Source organism: Uloborus diversus, chromosome 9 (assembly GCF_026930045.1).
Source record: "Uloborus diversus isolate 005 chromosome 9, Udiv.v.3.1, whole genome shotgun sequence".
NCBI classification, from domain to species: Eukaryota; Metazoa; Arthropoda; class Arachnida; order Araneae; family Uloboridae; genus Uloborus; species Uloborus diversus.
Genome location: NC_072739.1, coordinates 105,753,488 through 105,780,875, shown reverse-complemented (window position 1 = coordinate 105,780,875; position 27,388 = coordinate 105,753,488). Strand labels below are relative to the sequence as shown.

At 31.2% G+C, this 27,388-nt stretch overlaps 1 protein-coding gene across 1 annotated transcript in view; it reads right to left on the bottom strand.

Annotated features, from left to right (window-relative positions):
* Positions 1-27,388, bottom strand: part of LOC129229203 (ATP-binding cassette sub-family D member 3-like) — a 67,422-nt gene that overhangs the window by 26,881 nt on the left and 13,153 nt on the right. The window contains exons 6-14 of the mRNA XM_054863464.1: positions 25,335-25,404; positions 17,782-17,808; positions 16,475-16,545; positions 12,608-12,731; positions 12,460-12,516; positions 10,596-10,648; positions 9,203-9,292; positions 7,627-7,696; positions 5,577-5,646 (exon numbers count right to left, since the gene is read on the bottom strand). Of these exons, the coding sequence (XP_054719439.1) occupies positions 5,577-5,646; positions 7,627-7,696; positions 9,203-9,292; positions 10,596-10,648; positions 12,460-12,516; positions 12,608-12,731; positions 16,475-16,545; positions 17,782-17,808; positions 25,335-25,404 (632 nt within the window). The remainder of the gene's footprint in view (positions 1-5,576; positions 5,647-7,626; positions 7,697-9,202; positions 9,293-10,595; positions 10,649-12,459; positions 12,517-12,607; positions 12,732-16,474; positions 16,546-17,781; positions 17,809-25,334; positions 25,405-27,388) is intronic.

The following is a 27,388-nucleotide window of genomic DNA, read 5'->3' as shown; positions in this document are numbered from 1 at the left end:
ATCCAAGCACTGGTACACACTTTAATTTTTTTTAAAAATTAAAGTAGTTGATTGAAACAGATATTAATATTTTCGAAAGACTTAAATCAAGCAATTTGCCGAATCTAAAATTAAATTGAATTTCTAGTTACATTCTGAACTATATTTTGCATATCTAAGCAGTGGTACCACACTCCAAATTATTTTTTTTAGCATTAAAGCAGTGAATCTTACTGCACTGAAACAGATGTTCATACTTTAAAAAAAAGTTTAAATTTTGAAATTTGTCGCCCTTAAAATCTGCTGTCCTAGGCGGTCACCTAGGTTGCCTATCCCTGGAGCCAGGCCTGGCTCTGGGCCCAGCTAGGCTGGTCCTAGTCAATTTATACAAATACAAGTACAAAAGTGACGACCAGCAACAGGCTCTGGGCCCAGCTAGACTGGTCCTAGTCAATTTACAATCCTCAGTGAAGATCAATGGCCCTCTTAAAGCTATCTACTCCCTTGCTCATTACCACCTCTTCCGGTAAACTGTTCCAAGATTCCACTACCCTGCTAAAATAATAATTTTTTCCTAACATCCATGTTAGCCTGAGATTTAAATACCTTAAAACAATGACCCCTTGTCCTGTTTTCAGTGCTAAACTTCAGCCCCGTAACATCTTTCATTTTAATAAATTTAAACAACTGAATCATGTCCCCTTGGTCTCTTCTTAGCTTAAGTCTGTACATTTTTAGCCTTCTAACCCTGGAATCATAGTCTAAGTGAGAAAGTCCATTTATTAGCCTTGTAGCTCGCCTTTGAACCCTTTCCAATACATTAATGTCTTTCTTAAGATAAGGAGACCAAAACTGAACAGCATACTCCAATTGAGGTCTCACCAAACTTCTATATAAGGGCAGAAGAACTTCTTTAGATTTGTTTGAAACAGATCTATTGTTAAACCCAAGCATCTTATTGGCCTTGTTGCTAGCAATGCTGCACTGTTGGCTAAACTTTAAATCCTGACTTATTAAGACCCCCAGATCAGTAACTTTGCCTGCCTGACTAATGACTGAACCTTGCAAATAATAACTGGTACACTTATTTCCATGCTCTAAATGTAGCACTTGACATTTCCCAACATTAACAGCCATACCCAATTTATCAGCCCACTCCGCAATATGATCTAGATCCTCTTGCAGCTGTTTTGCTTGTTCTTCATTTTCTACAGTCCCCATAACTTTGACATCATCAGCAAAACAATTCATGTTCCCAGAAATATTTTTGTGAATATCGTTCATAAAAACAATGAACAAAACAAGCCCTAACACTGATCCCTGAGGAACTCCGCTTAAAATCGCACTCCAATTAGAATAATTTCCCCTTACAACTACCCTTTGTTTCCTTCCGGTCAGCCAGTTTTTTACCCAAATGAAAGTTTTCCCTGATATTCCTATATCAGCTAATTTGCTAAGTAGAGCAACATGCAGTACCTTATCGAAAGCTTTTTGAAAATCAATGTAAACAACATCTAAAGGCTTCTTATTGTCCAAAGCCATGGTAACTTTGTCATAGAAATGTAATAAATTAGTTGCACAAGATTTACCTTTCCTGAAACCGTACTGAAAACAAGTCAATAGATTATTAGTCTCTAGAAAATTTACTATCTTAATTTTTATCAATGTTTCAAAAATTTTGCAAACTACCGAAGTTAGACTCACAGGTCCATGATTTCCCGCACTCCCTTTAGACCCTTTCTTGAAGAGCGGTGTAATTTTAGCCAGCTTCCAGTCCTCTGGCACTGTCCCCGAGTTATAAGAAGCATTGAAAATATTTACGATTACATCTGCTAATTCCTCCGCACATTCAACTAAAATTTTTGGATAAATATTATCAGGTCCTGGAGCCTTAGTCTCTTTAATTTTTTCAAATGAAGTAAAACGTCATCCTTGGAAAATACAAAGTCCTCAAGCTGTACTATAGCTTGTGTCTTGCTGGTGTCAAATGTTGAGATGCAGTTATCGTTAAAAACACTCGAAAAAAGTTATTAAGAACATTAGCAATATCACTATCGTCCTGAATTAAAATTCCGTGCTCATCAACCAGTGGCCCAATATGACTATTTCGAACTTTCCCCCAATTAGCGTATGCAAAAAACCTCTTGGGATTCCTGTTTATGTTATCTGCCAGTCTTTGCTCCAACTCTCTTTTCTGAATCCGTACCAAATACTTAAATTTATGCCTTGCCTTACAATATTGGAGCCTATCTGCACTGTGATCAGTTTCTCTAAACCTTTGAAAAGCAGCTTGCTTGTAATTTAGAGCGTCCTTAGTTTCCCTAGAGAACCACATTGGCAAAATTTTAGTGTTGACACCCTTTCTCCTAAAAGAAACATGATCCCCAACCGTTTTCGCTAGCTTTTCCTTAAACTCTGCCCACTGAAGATTCACATCGCTATTGTCCAATCCAGAAGAAAAAACTGCTTTCAAACTCTGCCTAAGTGCCAAAAAATCAGTATTTCTGAAATTGGGCACAAACCTGAAATTCTCTACTTTGTGTGTATCAAATTTAATCCCAAACCTAATACTGTTGTGGTCACTGTCTCCAATGTGTTCCCCTACACATAACCCCTGAACAGAACCTTCCATATCACAGAAAACTAGATCCAAAATCACGTCCTGTCGAGTACCCTGAGTTACAATTTGATCTAAAAAACAGTCACCAATTACTTTCGAAAATTTCTCTTCTCTGCTATTACTATGGTAAAAATTATTCCAATCAATTCCTGTAAAATTAAAATCTCCCATTATAATGACTGACCCCTTGCTTGAAATGTCACTAATAATACTAAACATCTATTCATCTTGACCCTGGCTTAAGTTGGGTGGCCTATAAATGTTCCGTAAACATAGTTTATTGCCCTTATTGCTCATCAACTCCAGCCAAATCATATCAATCTCGTTAGGTTTATCATTAGTTACCAATTCATTGCAAGTTAAAGTGTCTCTGACATAAAATAAAATCCCACCACCTCTTTTACCTACTCTATCTTGTCTGAACAAATTATACCCAGCAATAGATAATAAATCATCATCACTTTCGGTAGCCCATGTCTCGGTAAGTCCAATAATCTCGTCTATTGTTATGCTTTTCAATTCTTCCATCTTGTTCCTAATACTACGAGCATTTGTATAAAAAACCTTAAGTAAGCCCATCTTACCTTTATTTAATGCTGCGCGATTATTTGAATCCCAACTGCTAAAATGTTTTCTCTTATTAGCCACCCTATTTCCGTTTCTACTAAAATCCCAATAGTCAGTACCCATTCGAATTCTGCTCCATTCCCCATTGAAGATCAATGGCCCTTTTAAAACTATCTACTCCATGCTCATTACCACCTCTTTCGGTAAGCTGTTTCAAGGTTCCACTACCCTGCTAAAATAATAATTTTTCATAATATCCATGTTAGCCTGAGATTTAAATAGCTGTAAACAATGACCACTTGTCCTGTTTTCAGTGCTAAACTTTAGCCCCGTAACATCTTTCATTTTAATAAATTTAAACAACTGAATCATGGCCCCTTGGTCTCTTCCTTGTTCAAGACTACATTTTTAGCATTCTAAGTCTGGAATCATAGTCTAAATGAGAAAGTCCATTTATTAGCTTTGCAGCCCGCCTTTGAACCCTTTCCAATACATTAATATCTTTCTTAAGATAAGGAGACCAAAACTGAACAGCATACTCCAAATGAGGTCTTACCAGACTTGTATGTAAGGGTAGAAGAACTTCTTTAGATTTGTTTGAAATAGATTTATTGATAAACCCAAGCATCTTATTGGCTTTGTTACTAGCAATTCTGCACTGTTAGCTAAACTTTAAATCCTGACTTATTAGGACCCCCAGATCAGTAACTTTGCCTGACTAATAACTGAACCTTGCAAATAATAACTTGTACACTTATTTGCATGTCCTAAATGTAGCCTTTGACATTTCCCAACATTAATAGCCATACCCCATTTCACAGCTCACTCCCTAATATGATCTAGTTCATTGTGCACCTGATTTGCTTGTTCTTCATTTTCTACAATCTCCATAATTTTGACATCATCAGCAAAACAATTCATGTTCCCAAAAATATTTTTATGAATATTGTTCATAAAAACAATGAACAAAACAGGCCCTAACACTGATTCCTGAGAAAGCCCGATTAAAACCTTACTCCATTTAGAATAATTTCCCCTTACAACTACCCTATATTTCTTTCCGGTCTGCCAGTTTTTTATTCAAATGAAAATTTTCCCTCCTATTCCTATATCAGCTAAGTAGAGCAACATGCAATACCTTATCGAAAAGGTCTACCTAAAGTATGCAAGGTACTTTACTTACATACGCAGACACATACAGATGTCACAGTAATATTTATAAAAATGGGTTTAGAGATAATCGAAATGCACTTTTTTACTGTCTTCAAGTTTATATACAATTATATGGAAAGACATCATGAAATAAAATCTAATACAATTTTGTTTAAAGGCAAATAAAATTTTCATTTACGTTGAAATTTAAAAAACAAATTTTTCAAGCAGATAATGCATCCTCTCCACTTTACAAGAAAGCATAAGCTGAACAACTTTATGTCATTAGAACAGTGTAAAATTTAAATTGCTGAAAATTTTCTGGATAATCCAAGTTTTCAGAAATCCAAGGTAGCGTGAGCCCCAATTAACTTGGATTTTTGAGACTCTACTGTAATACAGAAGGTTCTTTACTAAAGATGTGCGATGCGACTCATACATACGACATGCAATGCTTCCAAGATTACAATATATATATATATATATATATATATATATATATATATATATATATATATATATATATATATATGTGTGTGTGTATTTATATATAAAATTAAAATTTTTCGGACTTAGAGCTCATAGGAGTAAGGCCAATATGATGGTTTGAAGCTGAAAAAATAATGAAAAAAAATCATTTTTGAAGGCAATTTTTTAGGGGAGAAGGGGGGACTTACCTTTATGAGAATCTTCCTCCTATAAAAGTTTATACTTTTGATCTTTTCACTTCTTAAGCCCCTCAGAAGAATGTTAACTCTGCTATTGTAATGTTCTTTTTCTCTCCAAATAAAAATACTAGCTATTCAAAAGTCAAAAATGGGAATAAGAGACGCTATCACCAAAAAGGAGAACGCAATGGAGAAAATAGTGGTCATAGTTGAATTTAGAGGGATATTTTACATAAGAGTTAGAAAGAATGGTGTCAGAAGCAATTTAAGAAGGTTTTTTGGCCATGCAGTGTAATTAAAAATTTAAAAAAAGAAAGAAAAAAAAAACTCATTTTTTCTTTTCTAAAACTTATAAATGCTCTATTAAGACAGAAATTGAATGCATTACTATTTTTTACCCCTTCTTGCTCCTTTTTTTCCTGTTTGGTTAACATGGGTATGTTATAATACTCAAAGTAGTTATGAGTGCTTTACTAAATTAAAAAAAAAAAAAAAAAAAAAAAAATATATATATATATATATATATATATATATATATATATATATATATATAATTTAACATTTTATGAACAAGTTACAACAATACTTACATCTGGCAATAATATTGTCAATATAACCCATCGCAAAATTGAAATGCTGAGACATTCTGATATGGTTTACCTATAAGAGCAACAGCACTTATTTGTAATTCATTAATTTAAATTCATGTAAGTAAATATTCATACAAATCGTAGTTAAAATGTTATTCCATGCATTGTAATTATTATTTGTATAGTAAAGAAATACTACTATATGTGTGACTAAACATTTAAATGAAAAAAAAAAAAAGGTTATCAAAAATCACAGCATAAACAAACTTGATGCTATTTCCAACTATTGCAAAGTGGCAAATTGTCCAAAAAATATCAAAAATATGCTTTTTTTTGTATGGAATTAACTTCATTAGAAAAAATAAATGGAGTATGATAGAGACTTCCTGATTTTGAATTTTATTTTGGCATGCTAAAAACACCCCCAAAACATTCAAACTTTGGAGGCAACAATTTGATCACACACCAGTGTAATCATTACTCATATTCATTTAAAAAAAAAAAAAAGCAATGTTTAGAAGGTTGAGTCTTTTTTATTAGAATTTCAGGTTGTTGAGTTCATATTATTTTGACTGAAATTCATTTTCTGACACTTTTCATTATAAATCAAAATTAGGCATTTTAAATTCAATATGCTTTTTATTAAAATCTTCTTTAAAGGGATTCAATACACATTGAGCATCTTTAGTTTTGTTAAAATCATGAAATCTAATATCAGAATCATTAAAAATGTGCTTGATTTCTGAAATATATTTTATTTAATAATTGAAATAAAGCATGCACATAAGGACTGGGGTTTTCACTGCTGGTATCAATAATTTATTGCTACTTTCCAGACTAATCTACTGTGGTACATTCAAAATGCTTTGGGCCACAAACACATTACACATTTAAAGCTACTACATGTCCTAATTTGGCACATCATATCCCGCAATTAACAATTTACTTTATCTTAACTTATTGAACGCTTACGTAAATTTACATTTTTAAATTGCAACTTTCCAAGGATCTATAGGATTGCAAACCTATGTGACCTATCCTTGGATAGGTCAATAGGTCACATAGGTTTGCATTTTTGACTGAATTTTTAGTACTGGGTATTACTTTTCCATTTTATGCACATTGTATTATCTTGTAAAGTATCACAATCCATATCTCATATGTGCCGGCAGAGTGGTTTAGTGGTTAGACGCTGGTCTCTAATGACCAAAGGAGCAGGTTTGGTCTCGGTGGATTTTCAAGATGCAGAAAATCGAGTGTGTCTATATTGTATGATTATGCAGCATGTAAATGACCCCTTGAGAACTTGTTTAGCACGGAGTGTCTTTAGGCAAAATTAAATTTCTAGTGCTGTTTTGCATCAAATAGAGCCCAGGTGTCTCCATCTAGCAGGGAAACTGGGCGTCAAAATTCTCGTGGCAATGGCATCCCACCGATAGTGGTGCCACGTGAAAGAGTGGCTGCTATGAGAGGGGGTCGCAAAACGTGCTGCCTCCACTGCAGTCGCATCAGAAAGAAAAAAAAATCTGTCATGTTTTTAACATGTTAATAAATACTAAACATTTTAATAAAATACTTCGTAAAATATCACAATAAATGGTGTTGCTTAGGGGGGGAAAAAAACTAGAACTCTTTAAAACCATACAAGTTTAACTAATTGTAATAATACAATGTATGACAGAGAAAATATTTTAAGGATTGTAAGATAATTCATCAAAAATTATTGGAAAAAAGGAGGGGGTATACATTTTTACAAACAAAGAAAATGCATATTTTTTTGCTTTTTACATTTAACTGTTTCTAATACTATATTTCTACTGAAAAGTAAAAAATATAAATGAAATTCTGATACATTTATGTTTTAAAATGTTTCTCAATAATGTCTCTGGCAATAAATCTAACATTAGTGTTCCAGATATTAATTGCCTCTAAAATGATTTTAAAACAATTTAACTTTAGAACTCAAAGCTGGTTAAAAACACTAAGAGTTGAATTTAAAAATTAATTTCATGCCTTGCATAAACATATTGTAAAGTTGTACACAATTTACCAATCTTTGAAAAGCATGCAGCATGGTGACTTTCTCTCTGCCATGACCCTTGTAAAAAGCAATTTCTTCACTGAAAAGGAATGAGGGTTTTTTTTTAAATTCATCATTAAAATGGCTATTATTTTTAGTCATGAACAGTGATGTAGAAAACTTAAAGAAGATTTCACTTTAGGAAAGCATAAGAAAATTATTTGACGCACATACACAAATTTTCTGACATTTAAAATACATAAGTTAAAACAATAACTCTGTAACCAAGGGCAAATACAAGGGAGGGCAATGGGGCAATCACTCTTCTCTTGAAGAGCCCTGCACCGGTAATTTTTCCAAATTGAACTTCAAATACACAAGCGTAAGCCATCTTTAATGATGTAAGAAAAGGAATGGGATTCGAATCTCTCCCCCAAAAATTTTTTGGAATCAAAGTTTCAAAAAGATAATTTCAGATGATCTTTGGTAATGTTAGGGGGAGAAGTTTAGTGACCTTCACCCGGGCATTTTGAAAAATTGAAGTCTTAAAGGCGCAATTGTAGACATTTCAGGTAGAGTTTATTAGGGAAGGAATGTGTTCATTGATTTTCCTCAAGTAATTTTTCAAAGCCGGAACTCCAAAAAAGCACGAATTTAAGACCACCTCAATCATGTTAAAAGAGGGGATTTTGAAACATTCCCCGGAATTTCTAGGATATTGATTTCTTATATTTGAACATAGCAAAATTTTAAATTCCTGGAATTAAGTGCAAACATATGCTAAAAAGATATCTCATTTGTGCAAATGGATTCAGCATATTAGTTATAGAATATTTAGTTTGTATGAGGAACAAAAATTTTTTGCTTCTTAAACACTCTGATTCCCAAGTAAAAACTTGAGACAGAAAAAAAATGTTTTCTACAAACACAGTTGTATTTTATTCTCAAAAAATTTCATGATATTATCTGTACTTTTCTTCATCACATAAAAGGAAAAGGTATTACCAAACACAATGAAAACAAATAACATATATACATTAATAATAATAATAATAAAAAAAAAAAAAACATGCAAATGAAATTTTATTAAGTGTTAAAAGATTAAATGATATTTTGTTATTTCCAATAACTTTTTATAAGTCATGGATTGATTCCTCTCTCTCTGTTAGTATTACACACATCACTTTCTTATCTTTAATCACAGTTCAAGGAATTTAAACGATCAAAAGCTTTGATTTGTTCCAATATTTGGTGATAACCTAAATTTTATACCAGAAGAAGTTAAATATCTAGCAGTAACCAAAAATATTTTCTAAAATTCTTCATCCAACAGCTGAAGTTACTCACCAAAAGGAAAAAGCATCATTGAAACAACTTGATTCAAATTATCATTTAAAAGAAATATGGTTAGAAACATGGGAATAATACTTTTTTTTTCAATGAACAATTTAATTTTCAACAACAAAAACTACACATTTGAAGATGCTGACAAATTATTCTGCAGTAGATTGATGAATCTACTGTAGGATAAAAGCCTCTCCCATACTAAAGAAATGTTAATTTTTGAATAAAACTTGAAAGTATTCAATTTTTGTCAGAAACATACCTATTGGTAATTAATCTTGAGTTAACATATCGTAATTCCCCTTCTAACTTCTGCTCAGTCATTGTCATCTTTCCTATCGGACGTCTCAATCTGTAGGGGAGAAAAATGATAGCTTAATGCAAAAGTGAATGAACAAATGAAATAAATAAACTAAGTTGTTATTTAAACATGTTCAAAACAATTAAAAGTTTGAAAATAATTTCTAGATTTACACTTAAAACTATCGCTACAAAAATAACTCATGAGCAGAACTTAAAAATACTTCTGTAATAATACAAGGCTAGCTAACTTACTAAAGGTAAGAAGTTTGAATTTTTTTTTTTTTTTTTTTTTTTGTCATAAATAAGTAAGATGGTAAAAAAGAAAAGAATTATTTTTTTTAACAAAATAAGTGTTTGGTTACTCTAGTATAAAAGCTAAAATTTTTACCACAATTAGGACCTGAAAATGGCATTAAATGGATCTTTCTGCTTGACATAATTATCCAGTTGTCATAATTTCACTCTCACCTGAAGGCTCCCGAAAAATACCCCTGAAGTAGATTTACTGCCTTTGGATTTCAAAACCACTATTTAGCGTCTGTTGAGAGATCAGTTTTAATTAGCGTAAAAGTTGAGAAGAAAGATCTGTTACCATTTTGTTATTAACTGTGAATAAATAAAATTCCTGCCTTTGTCTTTTCCCATAAACGGGAGATTTAAAACTTCTCCTTCTTTGGTTATTTTTTCTCAATCTGTCAGGATTTTTTTTTTTTTTTTTTTTTTGTTCAAGCTTCATGACTGAACAGGCTTTACTTGACCTAACTTTTATTTTCAATGTAGCCTTGCAAAGCCAGGCGACACAGCTAGTGGAGAATAAAATTCAGCCAAATTTGTAAGAGACACACATACAAAAGAGAGAGAAAGAGAAAAAGAAAAAAAATGGTATCAATGTGTGTGTTTTAACCCCAAACTCCCACAATTATTTTCTCAACCCAAATCTTATTAAAAAAAGAAATGTAAGAAAAGTATTTTTTCTTTTACGAAGAAAATTAGTTTCAGTTGTAGGGTTAGTAAGAGTAAAGAAATCATTTCAGGAACTAATTTTCAGTAACATAAAAAATTAACAATGGAAAGTAAAAAATAGGTTATATTTGAATGAGCTTATATTTGATAAAATTTTAGCTCAATGCAGGAAGGATTCTTTAAAGAATTCAAGAATAGCAAAACACATAACAAATTTTAAAATACTTTTTTTTTCTTTTTGTCAAAATAATGAAACACTTTAAATAAATAATAAAGCAGTATTAGATTACAAAACATATTTTACAGGAATGAAACTTAAAAACAAGAATGCAATAATTAAAAACAAATACAAAACAAAGATTGCTTCATTCCACAAAACTGAGATGTACCTGGTGAGAAGAAGTCCAGCAAATAATAAATAAGTCATCATTAATGATGGTCCCTGAAAATATATTTTTTTAAAAATAGTATATTACTAAAAAAATAAAGAAATAAACCCATCAAGTTATTATTTAAATGTAGCATTCCTGTTCAACTTACATGTATATAAAAGCATGAGTTGATAGTATGAAAAGTAATTAAACTTTTAAGATTGCAAAATATGCCTCACAGAACTGTTTAGCAAAAAATGCCAGTGGTATCACTAAGGAAAGTTACTTATTTTAGTGCGAGATAAGCATTCTTTTCTTTCATATTTCAACAAATAATAATAACACAGTGAAGCACTGTTTATACGTTTCTCTTTCATACGTATTTATCATTTATACATTTTATAAACTGGTCCCAGCAGAGTCCAATACATATTAACGTATACCTGTAATACGCTTTTTCTTATGTATACTTTTTTCAGACAGTTCCTTCAAAAAAGTATTAAGAGCCAGTTTTTATAAGAACCATGCAGAAATGAGGTGTTCGGATACACACCATTTTTGATTTTGCTCAAATTTTTATGGTGGATTCTTTTAAAGATTTTAGAAGACACATTTTTTCTTTTCCTCCAAAAATTTTTTTGGAGACCTGTAAAAATTAGTAAAGTGGAACCCAAAGTAGAGGTTTTTCCAAATCAGTGTTTTTTAAAATGAGATTATTTCTGTGTATTAAGCATCAGCCAAAAAAAAAAAAAAAAAAATCTTGTATTTTTTTGCAGCAGTAAGCATTTACCATGAATTTAATGAGCATATTTAATAATTTATATATATCACTACACAAATTGCTTGCAAAAACTATAGTTGAATCTTAGTGCGTGGAACCAGGAGGCCTCAAACATGACACACTTTTACTTTTTTTGGCACAGTTTAGCCACCCCTGCCAGAGTCCACTGAAGGTCAGCCATAAAATTTATGATATATTTCATTACAGGCACTAAATATCATGTTATAATCACAAAGATTACTTTTGCTGATGCTCAATGTGCAGAGATAATTGAATATTAAAAAATGTCCATTTGAGAAAAACTCTAAGTTAGGACCAACTTTTGGACTTTTTATCGATCATAAAAAAATTTTTTTTGGAAGAAAAGAAAGAATATGTGTCTTCTAAAATCATTCTAAGAAACCACTGTAAAATTTTTAGCGAAACCAAAAATGGCATGTATCTGACCAGTCTGACACTTATTAAAACTTGCTCTTAACGATGCTTCACTGTAATTTAAAAAAAGAAATAAAAATTTAAACAAAATCTGGGTTTAAAATTCTAAATCTTTTCTAAAACAGAAGATATTTTCTTCAAAATATTTATTAGGATGGGTTGACAATGCTTTTATGGCATCCTCTCGAGTCTTTTACAGAAATGTTTTGACTCTTAGAATAAGCATAAAAAATTACAGTCCTCACTGCTACATTTCAAGGTGAAAAGATCAGTTTTAAGTTTTTAACTGCATCCTTTTTTTTTTTTTTTGGCCCTTCTTAGTTTGTTTAATGCAAAACATCAATGAAATACCATCAACAAGGTTTTTTTTTCTTTTTTTAAGAAAAGGTAAACCAGAAAGTTATCAAAGATTGCTAGTTAAGAAACATGATTACTTACATGTCTTAAACATAACATAAATAATATACAACAGTAAAAAATAAGTTTAGTGGTCTTGTTTTTTTTTTTTTTTTCAACAAGAACAAATAATCAAATAAATAAGTAAATGAATAAAAAGGTAGGTAAGTAAAATAAATAAGTATAAATTAAAAAAAAAAGGTTATTTGAAATTTAAAAAAATAAATGAGAAAAGATACAAAGAGCACAAAAATAGCAATATTAACATACCTCAGCACCAATAGAAGAGGATAGCCTTTGCACAAATATAATGATGTCTAATGTGGGCTGTGGAATTCAGAAAATCCATATATTAGAATAATTTTAACAATCACAGCCTCAAATTGTAAAATGTTGGTTATCAAAATACACGACTTACTTTACTGATATTTGAATACAAGTCTGTAACGGAAGCACAAAATTTGTCAACATCTTGAGTAAGTAGCTGATCAGGATTAGATATTCGATTATCAATGTTGCTCATCTTATAATATATTATTCCACTACATTAAAAAGTTTAATTTTTGAAATGAAAATATGGAACATAATTAAGGTATCTTTCAAACAATTACACACATGAAAATTTTAATGAATTGGGCACTATTGCAAAAACAAAATAAACAGCTTGGTACTGGAAAGTAGAGTAACAACAAAATTTGCATTTCTTTTACCTTAGCTGAAATTGTAGTGTAGCATACATAGTGCAAATCCATTAAGTGCTTAACAGATAAATAAACATATCTATGTATAATGATCTAAGTTAATCAGAGGCTTATTATAATCTGAAAATGATTTTTTATCAGTATTTCAAACTTTCAAACGACAGAGGAGGCTCGTATGGGTCCTCTCGTAATTTGTTGCTCAAAAAATTGAATATTAAATAGTTGAACGTAATGGACCTTTCTGACTTTTCATAATATAACCTTATTTTAATGTTCTTTTAATGTTAATTTAGTCATAAGAGAAGATAAGGTACATTAGTGACCTCACTTCAGGAAGAAATTTTATATATATATATATATATATATATATATATATATATATATAAACACTGAAAAAAATCAGTGGAGTCACACTAGCCCTTTCACTCTTTCTAGGTATATAATGTAAAATTTTCAGTCTTTTTAATATTCAACTATTTTGGTGCTAACTACTATATTCGATCTATTGAACTATTAAGTCACTCAAGTAATAACTTAGGATGACAAATCAAACATAGAAATAACCAGTTTAGAAAAGAAAAAATGATATTCAAAATCACAAAACTGAAAAAATAAAAACAAGGGTATAAATATGCAGGAAAATAATAACAGGTATTCATTTCACACAAAATAACAAGCATTACATAATCCCAAAAATACCTTCTAAACTCATAAGGAGGCTAGTGTCTAGCCTTCAATTCTTGATGAAAATTTTCAATGTTTAGTACCATTAACTAATGTAAGTAAAAATCTTATTTAATATCTACAATCTATATTTGGGTCTTTGCTGATAAATTAGAAGAACTCGGATAAATGAAGAAGTAAGCAGACATAATTAAATTATAGATTAACTAGCTCACAAAATAATTCTACTTGGCAACATGAATACGATTTTTGAAACAAGGGTACCGACCGACCCACTATTCTGCGTGATACATGATACATTAGGTACAAACAAAATAGCCTTGAAGAAAGTTTTTTTTTTTTTTTTTTTTTTAGCATTATCAAAAATTTTAGACCCTTTAACAGGTACAATAGAAGATTGTTATAACACATTCAATGGGACCAGAAGCTTTGTGTGATTTTGGTGTTATATAGATCATTTTAAAAATTTACAAAAGAAAATTTGGAATAGATCAATTTTGTGAACATTAAAATAATTTTTAACTACAATGAATATAAATACAAATACAAAAGTGACGACCAGCAACAGGCTCTGGGCCCAGCTAGACTGGTCCTAGGCAATTTACAATCCCCAGTGAAGATCAATGGCCCTCTTAGAACTGTCTACTCCTTTGCTCATTACCACCTCTTCCGGTAAGCTGTTCCAAGGTTCCACTACCCTGCTAAAATAATAATTTTTCCTAATATCCATGTTAGCCTGAGATTTAAATAGCTTAAAACAATGACCCCTTGTCCTGTTTTCAGTGCTAAACTTTAACCCCGTAACATCTTTCGTTTTAATAAATTTAAACAGCTGAATCATGTCCCCTTGGTCTCTTCTTTGCTCAAGACTGTACATTTTTAGCCTTCTAATCCTGGAATCATAATCTAAGTGGGAAAGTCCACTTATTAGCCTTGTAGCCCGCCTTTGAAACCTTTCCAATACATTGTCTTTCTTAAGATCAAAGCCTAAATTATGCAATTTGAAGCATCTTTCTTAATTTAAAATGCTCCATAATCAAAAGTAAGTGCATTATCATGCACTTTTGTTAGCTTTATGATTCGCATAGCAACTACATTTTCAATCCCCTGATATTACTTTTTTCTTACTGTGAACACTGTTTTTCATTATAAAGTTTTGAATTAACGCAAGAAGTTGAAAAACTATTTTAAAATTCAATTTGCTGCAGAATTGATGCAATGCAGAATATAATGCTCTTATTACACTGCACTATTTACTATTTATTTCTGTAACCTTACGCAGTTTGTTGAGAATTGTACTTCATAGATCAGTGGTTTAAGGGTATTCTACAAGATAATGAAAAAAGTTTTGAACATAAAATTTATGAATTTTATCAGCCTCGGGGCTCAGGACATGCATATTTCCCCATGTTCTCAAATCTCACTTTTCCTGCCAATAAAAACTCTATCATGATTCAAAAAATTAAACAAATACACAGCAGAGAGTACAGCAAGCCTAAACATTTAAACATGAGTTATAGAACAATAAATAAAATTATTATGCAATATATTGCAAACTACATTAGTAACATACACAAATGGAAATTAGAGCATTTTCGTAGGAAAATTTTGCAGTATTTAGTATACTCGTTTTGAGAAACAAAACGTCAAAATACTGATGCATTAATGAAAGTTATGCTTCAAAATTATATATATATTTTTTGAGAAACCATCAACCAAATTAGCTGATATGGGAATAGGAGGGAAAACTTTCATTTGGGTAAAAAACTGGCTGACCGGAAGGAAAAAAAGAGTAGTTGTAAGGGGAAATTATTCTAATTGGAGTGAGGTCTTAAGCGGGGTTCCTGTTTTGTTCATTGTCTTTATGAACGATATTCACAAAAATATTTCTGGGAACATGAATTGTTTTGCTGATGATGTCAAACTTATGGGGACTGTAGAAAATGAAGAACAAGCAAATCAGCTGCAAGAGGATCTAGATCATATTACGGAGTGGGCTGATAAATGGGGTATGGCTGTTAATGTTGGGAAATGTCAAGTGCTACATTTAGGGCATGGAAATAAGTGTACAAGCTATTATTTGCAAGGTTCAGTCATTAGTCAGGCAGACAAAGTTACTGATATGGGGGTCTTAATAAGTCAGGATTTAAAGTTTAGCCAACAGTGCAGCATTGCTAGCAACAAAGCCAATAAGATGCTTGGGTTTATCAATAGATCTATTTCAAATTTATCTAAAGAAGTTCTTCTGCCCTTATATAGAAGTTTGGTAAGACCCCATTTGGAGTATGCTGTTCAGTTTTGGTCTCCTTATCTTAAGAAAGACATTAATGTATTGGAAAGGGTTCAAAGGCGGGCTACAAGGCTAATAAGTGGACTTTCCCACTTAGATTATGATTCCAGGCTTAGAAGGCTAAAAATGTACAGTCTTGAGCAAAGAAGAGACCGAGGGGACATGATTCAGCTGTTTAAATTTATTAAAACGAAAGATGTTACGGGGCTAAAGTTTAGCACTGAAAACAGGACAAGGGGTCATTGTTTTAAGCTATTTAAATCTCAGGCTAACATGGATATTAGGAAAAATGATTATTTTAGCAGGGTAGTGGAACCTTGGAACAGCTTACCGGAAGAGATGGTAATGAGCAAAGGAGTAGACAGTTTTAAGAGGGCCATTGATCTTCACTGGGGTATGTAAATTGACTAGGAACCAGTCTAGCTGGGCCCAGAGCCTGTTGCTGGTCGTCACTTTTGTATTTGTATTTGTATATTAGTAACAGAGAATGATAATACAAGCAGTGACTAAAAAATTAAGTAAAATTGATTTTTAGAAAAGTTCAGGAAATCATGTTGATATTCTAGACTTAAAAGACGCTTTACAGGTAAATTAAAAAAAAAAAACTCACCTAAGATAACGATCATAAAGATGCTTAGTCAATCGAGAGCGAAAATGCAACCTTAACTCATTCAAACCAAACTGGAACAAAATAAAGATTAAAAATAATAAATGCAATTTAGGAAATAACAAACGTATTGTCAAAATGTGTGGATAGTAAATACTTTATTAGAAAAAAAAAATCTAGTCAACAATAGTAATTGAGAGTTCTTTATAATTAGAAAATACATCAAAGAAAAAAAGGTAGGACATTTTTGTTGAGAAAAATTGTATAATGAGTTGAAATAAGCATAACTTTAATCAGTTTTGGTGAACTTTCATTGAAACTGATGAAGATGAATGCACATTTTAATTTAATAAATCAGAAAATGAATTTAATTAAATGCACAAAGAAGTGATAAAATTGCAGACACAAACCTTACATGGAACTTCCAAATTAAAAATATCCAAACAAAGCATTTGTATCATACATTTCAGACAGGCTACTGATCAAAAGGGCTGTGAGCATAAACTCGGAGCAGGAACATATTAAGGTTTCTAGAGGCCCTACGCAAAATTAAATCCTACCTGTAACCCTTTCATTAAATTTAGTGCATACTTGTATACAAGTAAAGTTAAACAAAAAGCAATTCATATAATAAAATAAAATTTAATTAAAAAATCATTTACTGCACTATAAATTTGCAAACTCATTATTTATGATGATTTTAATTTTTTTTTCAATTAAGTTTAATTCTTTTTAAAATGTGAAGTTCCTTTCAACCACACAGTGCTGTGCAGTCAAGTTTTGAGTTGATGCCAATAAATATTTGAAATATTTGTCATTTTCGTTGCAAAAAATTTATCCCAGAATGTTGTATTAAACTATATTATTTCTAAATATGTTGCTAGTTTTACAGTAAAAGTTAAGACTAAGAAGAATTTGGCTTATCAAAAAGATTAAGTAATGCTGCGCTAATAATTTAAAAAGTCCAAATTTTTCAGTTTTAAACAATTTTTCAAGAATAAAAAATGTTTAAAAAAAGGTGGTTAAATTAAGACAGGGGATCTTTTTATCAATATCTAAAGGTGCAATTTTTGTAATAAAAATTATCAGAGCTAAAGAAAATTTCCCTTTAGTTTTCAGATACTATTTTATAATTAAATTAATTTTAAATTGTTATAGCTGAAACTTGAAAGTAAAAAAAAAAGCAAAGGGGAAATCAAAAAGCAATTTAATTACTTAAATTTTAGAGTAGATAAAAAACACATCCTTGTTTTCTTTTTTTCTTGAATTAAATTTGTTATTCAAAAACAATTAGGAGAAATTATACTTACTTTCATTGCATTATTCACCAGAGAAAGCTGAAAAATAAAATAACTGAGTATAATATAATAATAAAACAGAAAGACAATTCATGTTTAAAATTTTATGTATCATCATTTTATCTATCACTAGAGGACACGACAGACGTTGTTCTGTTCAAACTTTGTAAATTGAAAAGTTGAAAAATTTCAATAAACCATCAAGTGTTTGAACCGTTCTGTTGAAAAAAATAAGTATAAAAAAATGTTTTAAGCTGCTATGGTGTTAGAATGCATATATCTACAACTTGATTTATCTCCCCTTGATTTAAGCCCACGGATAAGTTGTTTCATTAACTATTTTTCCTCCCGTACTTGATGGTTTGTTCTTTCAGCCAGGATAAAAAAGCATCCTCAGAAGTTTAAAAACCTAACTACCCATCTGGAACAAACGGGAAATCCCGCTGCAGCATCCCCCATATGAAAAAGAATAAAACAATCGAAAGGATATCCTTTAGAAAAATGATAAAGGTAAAAACAGTTCTCTGAATAAGCGAAAATCACTCATCCCTCCCCCCCCTCTCCTCCTGATGTAAAACATGACACATTCTTCAACTAAAATGACTAAAAGCTCTTTAAAAGCAAAAAAAAGTTCTTTGCAATTTGAAATATTTTTCCAAATAAACAAAAAATACAAAAAATTACATTAACAGTAGCTTTAAAATGTAAACAAATGATCAAGCAACTCTACTGTTTATCGCCAAAGTCGCCAAGCCACCATGTACTGTAATCCAGCAGATCATTGAGCGAAGCCAACTCAGACCGATTAGCGGTCCGATCTTCTGAACAAAACTTTTTAAACTTCATATATTGCCTAATTTGTTCTTTCCATCAAAGATAAAGATCTTCCACTGCACTAATCTTTTGTGTACAGAACTACCCTGTTGTAATTTATCGGGACGAAAATAAAATTTGTTTCGTCTTTAAATTCCATCATCTTTTCCTTTAATAATTTACTGATTAGTTAGATAATCCTTAAAGTATTCTTGAGATTGGTGCCAAAACTGAGATAAATTTCAGCCGAGAAACAAATGTTGCTAGGTGCGGTACTTTTTGATCATTTGGTTAGGAAAACCTAAAGCACCGATCTGGTCACATGGTTCAACTACGACAACAGCACACAGTTTTTGCGTGAACCTTCTAGTACTTTACTTTAAAGTATACCACGGGACCTAAAATCGTTGCTTTCAAGAAATGAAAGCTTCATTCTCTCTCTCTCTACGTTTTATCTATTCTCAATTGACATATCACAGTAGAAAATTTCAGTACAAAAAGCAGAGCTGGCTTTCTTATTATCCTTTGGCAATGAGTTAAATATTTATTTCAGTTCTCCCTCAACAATAGGTTAAAATAAGCATTAATCATTTGGGAGATATAACCATCCAATGTTTATATTAATTAATTAATTAACAAAAATGTTTCCGATTCGATCCATTGTGCTTTGAAAGCATGCTTGCACTTGATTACACACAAGAAATTTGATCAAAATCGGTCCGGCCGTTTAAAAGCCTTATGGTGGCAAATGTCCGCACAGAAGATTTTTATATATTAAGATATCATGCTCACGTACAAGTTGACCCTGACTTAAGCAAAATTTGGGTTCAGGATAGATTCCTTTTTTTTCTTACATAAGTTGATTCATATTATTATATTTTTAACATTTTTCAGATTTTTCAAATTTATGGTCAATAAAAATGCCGCCTTAATATATGCACAATGTTGATCAAGAAGCAGAAACAGGCTTTTTAATCAGTTGAGCTTTATTGCTGAAATGATTTTTTAACAGTAACTTTTAAGTCATAATGCAATTAAAATTTTCCATTATAAATTTCACTAATAAGTGCACAGAGTGATATCTCTTTTTAAGCTCCTAAATTTTGTAACAATTGTTCTGATTTACACACAAGTAAAAAGGTACAATTTAATTTTCCTTTAAGGGGATATCACACAAGAGAAATTACAGGACATCGCAACCACAATAGCAACCATAACGCTATCTGGAACTGGTTTTTCAACTCACTACCACAAACGATTGCTTCAAAATACTCGTTTGCTATGGAAATTCGCAGTTGCTCGTATAGGGGCAAACTTTTTCCTCCGCTAGAAAAAAATTGCCTTTAATTCTAGGCAAGTTACGGAGGAACCAATCAAGGTGCTGGGATTTCGTGACGTCAGGCAGCATCACTGTAAAATACTTTTGCAATCGTGGCGACAGAAATGTGGGAATTCCTTTTTATTGTTGTATTTATTTTATGTTTCAATAATTTTCGGTTACACTTTAAAAAAACGTATGAGCGACATTTAACCTCTGGTTTTGCATCTGATTTTGAATTTAAATTGCTACTTATATGTTAGTTAACATCAGTGTAAATTTTATGCATTTCTTAATTTATATTGGTGTTTTTTGTTTCATTGGGTTTTTGAAAATTGTTTTGCACAAATGTTACAATGGGGTCGTTTCCAAAATTTTGAAAGTATTTTTTTCTAAAAGAGCATGCTTAAAAACATAAGATCTGACCATTTTTTAAATAATTTGTTTATGTTTAATATTTTTAAAAAATTACTTAAATCATTGCGCTTTTATTGTTTATATTTCTGTCATGTGACGTCACAAATGATGAAATGCCATTTCGTGTTGCCATTCACAGAGCAAAATATTTAATTCGCATCTTTACTCACGTGTATTGGCAACGATAGGGTTGATAGCAAGCATAGAGTGCAATTTTAATTCGCTTCTTGATTATCATAACGTGGAAACGTGGTGAAAGGTGCAGCAAAGTGCATCATTTTTGACGTCATCAAGATCACGCCTTGTTTGAAAAATTGGATATTTAAAAAAATTGATTAAAAAATAACGGTTGGAAAAATGAAAGTATTTTCTGGGTCCAAATTATTATGATTTTTTTTTTTTTTTTTTTTGCTTATTCTATCAATTTCAGTGACTAAAAGTACTACTTTTGACTGCAGGAAACCACCCCATTCTGATACTTGAACAATTACAGTAAATTTTTTCCTTGAAAAAGTTATGTGAAAATTCCTTTTTACCAATCATAGCGTTGAAGCTGTACTTTTTTTTAAATTCAAACTGATGGGTACATACAGTATGTTCCATTTAAAAATACTTGAAATGCAGGGGAATGTAAGGCAAAGTGAAATGGTGAAATATTTACTCTACTTTTAGAGCCACCTATTTAGTAATATTTTGACTGTGTAGTAATACATGTACTTTATTTCAGTCAAGAGAAAAAATCCCTCTGAAAATCAAAGAATATGATAATAGAAAGAATTTTTAAAAAATGATATGCACATTGTAATATTTTGTTGAGATGTCAAAAAATGTTTGGCATTATTAAATGATAAAGTTCTTTTTATTAACATTTGAAATATTGATTGAGATTTACTAATATTCAATGCAGTGTTTATTTGCTCAGTATTAAGCTTATTTGTATTATAAATGCTTGTATAGCTAAGCATGTCCATGCGGGGCAAAGTGAAATAGTTCGTATTTGTATTTGTATTTGTATCATATTCGGTCTTTGATAAAATCACTTACGTATTCATTTATTAATTAGTTCGTTTACATTCCTTCTACAATACTTCCCTTATTTATTCATTCATTGACTTATTTTCTTAATAATTCGCTATTTTACTCACTCATTAATTTATTTTCGTTTATTCCTTCATTTTCTTTTCACTTATTCATTCTTTCTTTTATTTACACACTTATTTGACAAAAAATATCTTTAACGATAGAATAAAAAAACTTTCATTAGAAAAATATTTAATTTTTCACTTTGCCCCATGGAAAAAAAAGATGAAAAATTACCACCTTTTTTTTCTTTTTTCTGAGGCACAAACTTACTGCCAAAAATAAAAAGTACTTATTCAATGCGAGTTTTAATGCAAAACATATTTTCCTTCCTTTCTGTACTGTAATTTTCAGAAAGAATTTTTAATTTGTTCATTTTGAAAAAAGTAAGTTAACTATTTCACTTTGCCCCACATTCCCCTACAGTGTTTTTTAAATTTATTACTTTGATAATAATATTTATTATATTAATTTTTTATATTAAAATGAAATTTCCATCATACCATACAGAATGGTGCATAGTAGCATGTAAGGCAAACAGCTATTGTACAATAGAAATCTAGAATATTATGAAAAGTTTTAATTTTCTCAACTTTTTAACGTTACTAGGCAAGATTCTGATAATGTTAAACAGTTTTGCAGCTCAAATTATGAGAGTTCAGTCTGCAATCCCAGTTATTTACGCGTAGCAAATTTAACTGAAATTTTAATGATTTTATTATTCGACTAAAAGAATGTTTTTAAAAAGTTTCAAAATTGTACATTAAGTAATACTGGTTTTTTGCGCTTCATCGTTTCATCACATTTTTTTTAAAGCGTCATTTTATTTTTAAATGTCTGGAACTATTTTAATAAACTCGGACACACATTTTCCTGTGTGCAATATGTATCTAGTGGTATTATATTTGTGTAGGTTAAAGAGTTAGCACATCCAATAAACTCAAAGTTTAAAAAAATAACTATAAAAGACCTATTGATCAGAGATTGCTGGCTTTTTTTTTTTTTTTTTGAATTTTTCATGTTTGTTTTTAGCTATGAATTTAGGTATAATTTGTTAGAGTTAAATTTTTTTCTTACCTGTCAGTAAGTGACTAATAATTCCTATCTAAAATTAAGATTTTATTTAGTAGTTATGGGAAAAATAAGCCTAGAGAAGTCATATATTCTGTATGTCTTCTTTAAATGTAACAAGAGTATCACTTTAAATCAAACATTCAATTAATAGTAATAAAATTTTTCTGTTTTTCTGAAATTTTCACCATAAGTTCTATAAATTAATGTTAACACTCAAATATGAATTTAACAGGAGGAGCTTTGGTGACTGCATGAAATAATAGTTGATGCTCTAGCTCTGAAATCATTGGCTTGATCATTTCCCTTTTTTTTTGCCATCTTTTCACAACTCCACATACAATTAAAGCTGCAAGAGCTGCATTAAGTATTTGATTACTAATTTCATCCATTAGTGTCAAATTATCGTGATGCAGTGTGATAACCAAATGCGGAATCGACGAAAAGCGATGAACAAGCACAAACACATGGATGTAAGCTAAAAAATGGTAGCCCCCATTGTGAACAAATCGAGCAACCGTCCACGGAACCGGCAGTAACCCTGTAGGCAACTTCCCGTCCGAAAAACCAGTTCCAGATAGCGTTGACGGTTCCTATTACGGTTGCGATGTCTAGTAATTTCTCTCGTGTGATATCCCCTTTAAATACAGGGATGAAAACAGCCCAAAGTAAAAAGAAAGGAAAAATTATGCAGCTTAAAGTTTGAAGATTTTTTTTTTCTTTTTGCCTTAAACTGCAATTCAGAACTTGAGTCCTCTTTCCATTTTCTTGAGCTATTCTTTCCCGTAATCCTTGAGCTAATCTTTCCATTTGATTTTTCAACTACAGTTTGAAAATTTTCTAAGTTAAAAAAATTATCACTGGCAGATTTTTTTACCAGTAGGATTTACACAATTTATAAATACAAATACAAAAGTGACGACCAGCAACAGGCTCTGGGCCCAGCTAGACTGGTCCTAGTCAATTTACAATCCCCAGTGCAGATCAATGGCCCTCTTAAAACTGTCTACTCCTTTGCTCATTACCACCTCTTCCGGTAAGCTGTTCCAAGGTTCCACTACCCTGCTAAAATAATAATTTTTCCTAATATCCATGTTAGCCTGAGATTTAAATAGCTTAAAACAATGACCCCTTGTCCTGTTTTCAGTGCTAAACTTTAGCCCCGTAACATCTTTTGTTTTAATAAATTTAAACAGCTGAATCATGTCCCCTCGGTCTCTTCTTTGCTCAAGACTGTACATTTTTAGCCTTCTAAGCCTGGAATCATAATCTAAGTGGGAAAGTCCACTTATTAGCCTTGTAGCCCGCCTTTGAACCCTTTCCAATACATTAATGTCTTTCTTAAGATAAGGAGACCAAAACTGAACAGCATACTCTAAATAGGGTCTTACCAAACTTCTATATAAGGGCAGAAGAACTTCTTTAGATTTATTTGAAACAGATCTATTGATAAACCCAAGCATCTTATTGGCTTTGTTGCTAGCAATGCTGCACTGTTGGCTAAACTTTAAATCCTGACTTATTAGGAACCCAGATCAGTAACTTTGTCTGCCTGACTAATGACTGAACCTTGCAAATAATAACTCGTACACTTATTTCCATGCCCTAAATGTAGCACTTGACATTTCCCAACATTAACAGCCATACCCCATTTATCAGCCCACTCCGTAATATGATCTAGAACCTCTTGCAGCTGATTTGCTTGTTCTTCATTTTCTACAGTCCCCATAACTTTGACATCATCAGCAAAACAATTCATGTTCCCAGAAATATTTTTGTGAATATCGTTCATAAAGACAATGAACAAAACAGGCCCTAACACTGATCCTTGAGGAACCCCGCTTAAGACCTCACTCCAATTAGAATAATTTCCCCTTACAACTACTCTTTTTTTTCCTTCCGGTCAGCCAATTTTTTACCCAAATGAAAGTTTTCCCTCCTATTCCTATATCAGCTAATTTGCTAAGTAGAGCAACATGCGGTACCTTAATTCTAAAGTCCTCTTGCTTTCCTCATTTACGGCATCAGTAGATAATTCATTTGATTTATCTATAGTTACTTTAACAGCTGTATAATTTAAGTCTTTTTAACAGTTTGATATTAAATCTTTGGCATTTTGCAGCATTACCGTATTTTTTTTGCAGCTTTTTTAATTGAAATTCTTTCCTTTTTTCTTCTTTTACAGCCTAATTTCTCTTTTGTTCTTTTTTTGCATAATTTTTCAGAGTTTCTAACATTTTTGCAAAGATCCCTTATAGCACATGTCGTATGACGATATCGTAAAAATTACCAATATTATATCGCTATGTTATGGGATCACAATATACAACAGTGCCTAATCCGGCGCTGGGTGTGATTTTGCAACTATATCAAAAACAACATTGTGATCAAGACAAACAATATCGTGTCGATATTAGTTTGGCCGATATATTCCTATATTGTTTGTGTGGTATTGTGACAATATTGTACACTACACCATGTCATTAATTAGCCGACAGTTCTGATATCTTCCTATATCGCATCGCGCTGTCTCTCTGATGAGGTGATCAATATATGCCTTCTTTGAAAATTGGCTTTCAAAACCAAAACACACAGAAATAAAGAAACTACAAAAAGTGCAAGATTGCAGATCTGCCGAAGATTTTAATCCCTGTAAACAATACAAAATAAATATTTCATTGAAAAAAAAAAAGTTGTATTCAGCACTTCATAAAAATATTTCACATACAAAAACTAAAGTGGCATTAAAGCACTTGAAGGTAAAGTGCAGTTATTTTACATTATTCAAATATAAATCAACTCAAATGCTAAGCTCTAAAGACCATTGCATAGAAATATAAGGATGCAATTTGCATGTCACACTTACCATTGGCATAGCAAATATAAAAGCTTCCAAACTTTTCCTAAAAAGAGCTATATCTTGAGTGATGATTGCCCTAAAATTTAAGTTGAACATTTTTTAGTGAAAACAAATACATTTACATTGCAATACATGTGCACAAATTAATATATATTTATGAACTTTTACTATTTTACCTTTGTAAAAATGAGCAACTTGCAAAATATACTCTGTTCACAGGTTAACATTGAAGACAAAATTTTGTGAACTATTTGAAAAAAAAGTTAACTAATGTATAACTTTCTTCCTCCATTTTGTAAAAAAAATTAGAGATGAGTTATAAGATTGTAATCGTAAAGAAAATTTTACAGCCAGTGTGAAAATAGCTATGAGAAAAATAACTTATAAAAGAAATTTTAGCATTAAAAGTTTTTTGCTTCTGTACATAAAAAGTTGATGAAGTGTTTCATTTTCATAGCTACAAATTTCTATATTTTAAAATTATATTTTTAATATTTTAATTTTTAGGATAATTTTGAGAATTTTTTTTCGGTACATGAATTTTTGAATGGAGTCCATTACCCACATTTAATTGTTCTCTTAATATGTTTAAAACAAGAAATTTTTCTCAAAATTATTCACATGGTTGTTAAAAAATGAAAAGAGAGAAAATTCATGCAAAACTCAAAGCTTTAAGAGTTTTAAAGAATTTGCATGCAAAAAGACTCAAGACTTCACCTTTAAATCAGCTTGACTTTTTATATCTAATCCAATGTGCTACAAAATTCTAAGTCCTAACAGTTTAAGAACCAAAGAGATTATGCTCAGTTATCTTTATACATGAAGGGCTAATCTCTGTCCGGATGTCCGGGGTAAACTTCAAAACTACTGGAGGGATTTTAACCATTTTTTCACCATTGATAGTTACATTATCGGGGAACAACTTAGGCTATAATTTATTGCTAAAAAACTTAGTTTAAGAACGTTGTGATCGAAAACAGCAAATGTCATGTAATTTCCACATCGAATGATTAAAGATTAAACTCATTGTTTCGAAAATTCGTTGCCTAACAACAGGAACATTAAAAGTAATCATAATGTAAATTTTGAATCAAGGCCTCTCTGGAGCAAGCATGTTATTTATTGCTTTCTTAGGAGTTGCATCCTTATCTTTATACGTAAAGGGCTACTTCTGTCCAGGGTAAACTTCAAAACTACTGGACGGATTTTAACCATTTTTTCACTATTGATAGCTACACTATCAGGGAACAACTTAGGCTACAATTTATTGCTAAGAATCATAGTTTAAAAACGGCGTGACCGAAAACTGTGAATGTCATGTAATTTCTACATCAAATGATTAAAGATTAAACCCATTGTTTCAAAAATTCGTTGCCTAACAACAGCAATATTAAAAGTAATCATTATGTAAATTTTGAAACAAGGCCTCTCTGGAGCAAGCATGACATTGCTTTCTTAGGAATTGCATCCTCATCTTTATACATAAAGGGCTAATCTCTGTCCGGATGTCCGGGGTAAACTTAAAAACTACTGGACGGATTTTAACCATTTTTCACCATAGATAGATACATTATGAGGGAGCAACTTAGGCTGTAAATTATTCCTTAAAAACTTAGTTGTAAAAAGTTATGGTGCAAAACAGTAAATTTCATATCATATCCCCATTAAATAGTTAAATTCGCAACTCCAATAAATTATAGGGAACGCAGCAGCTACTGTCTAATGGCGGATGAAAAAAGGTGAAACAAACAAATGCCATAACTTATTACTTGCTTTGACGTTTAGTGAATGACAGTACTTTTTCATCGTATTTATGCTAAGTTTTCTTTTTTATTCTTCTGAAATTACATTACACCACAAACTGATTGAAGCCAGAAATTTACCCCAAAGAAAACTCGCGGAATGGAATGTTTTACCTTTTTCTTCAGTATTGGTAATCACCGCAAGGTAGCATATTCGAGCTTTGAAGTTGCGAATATAAAACCCATTGTTACAAAAATTCGTTGCCTAACAACAGCAATAATAAAAGTAATCAAAATGAAATTTTTGAATCAAGGTTT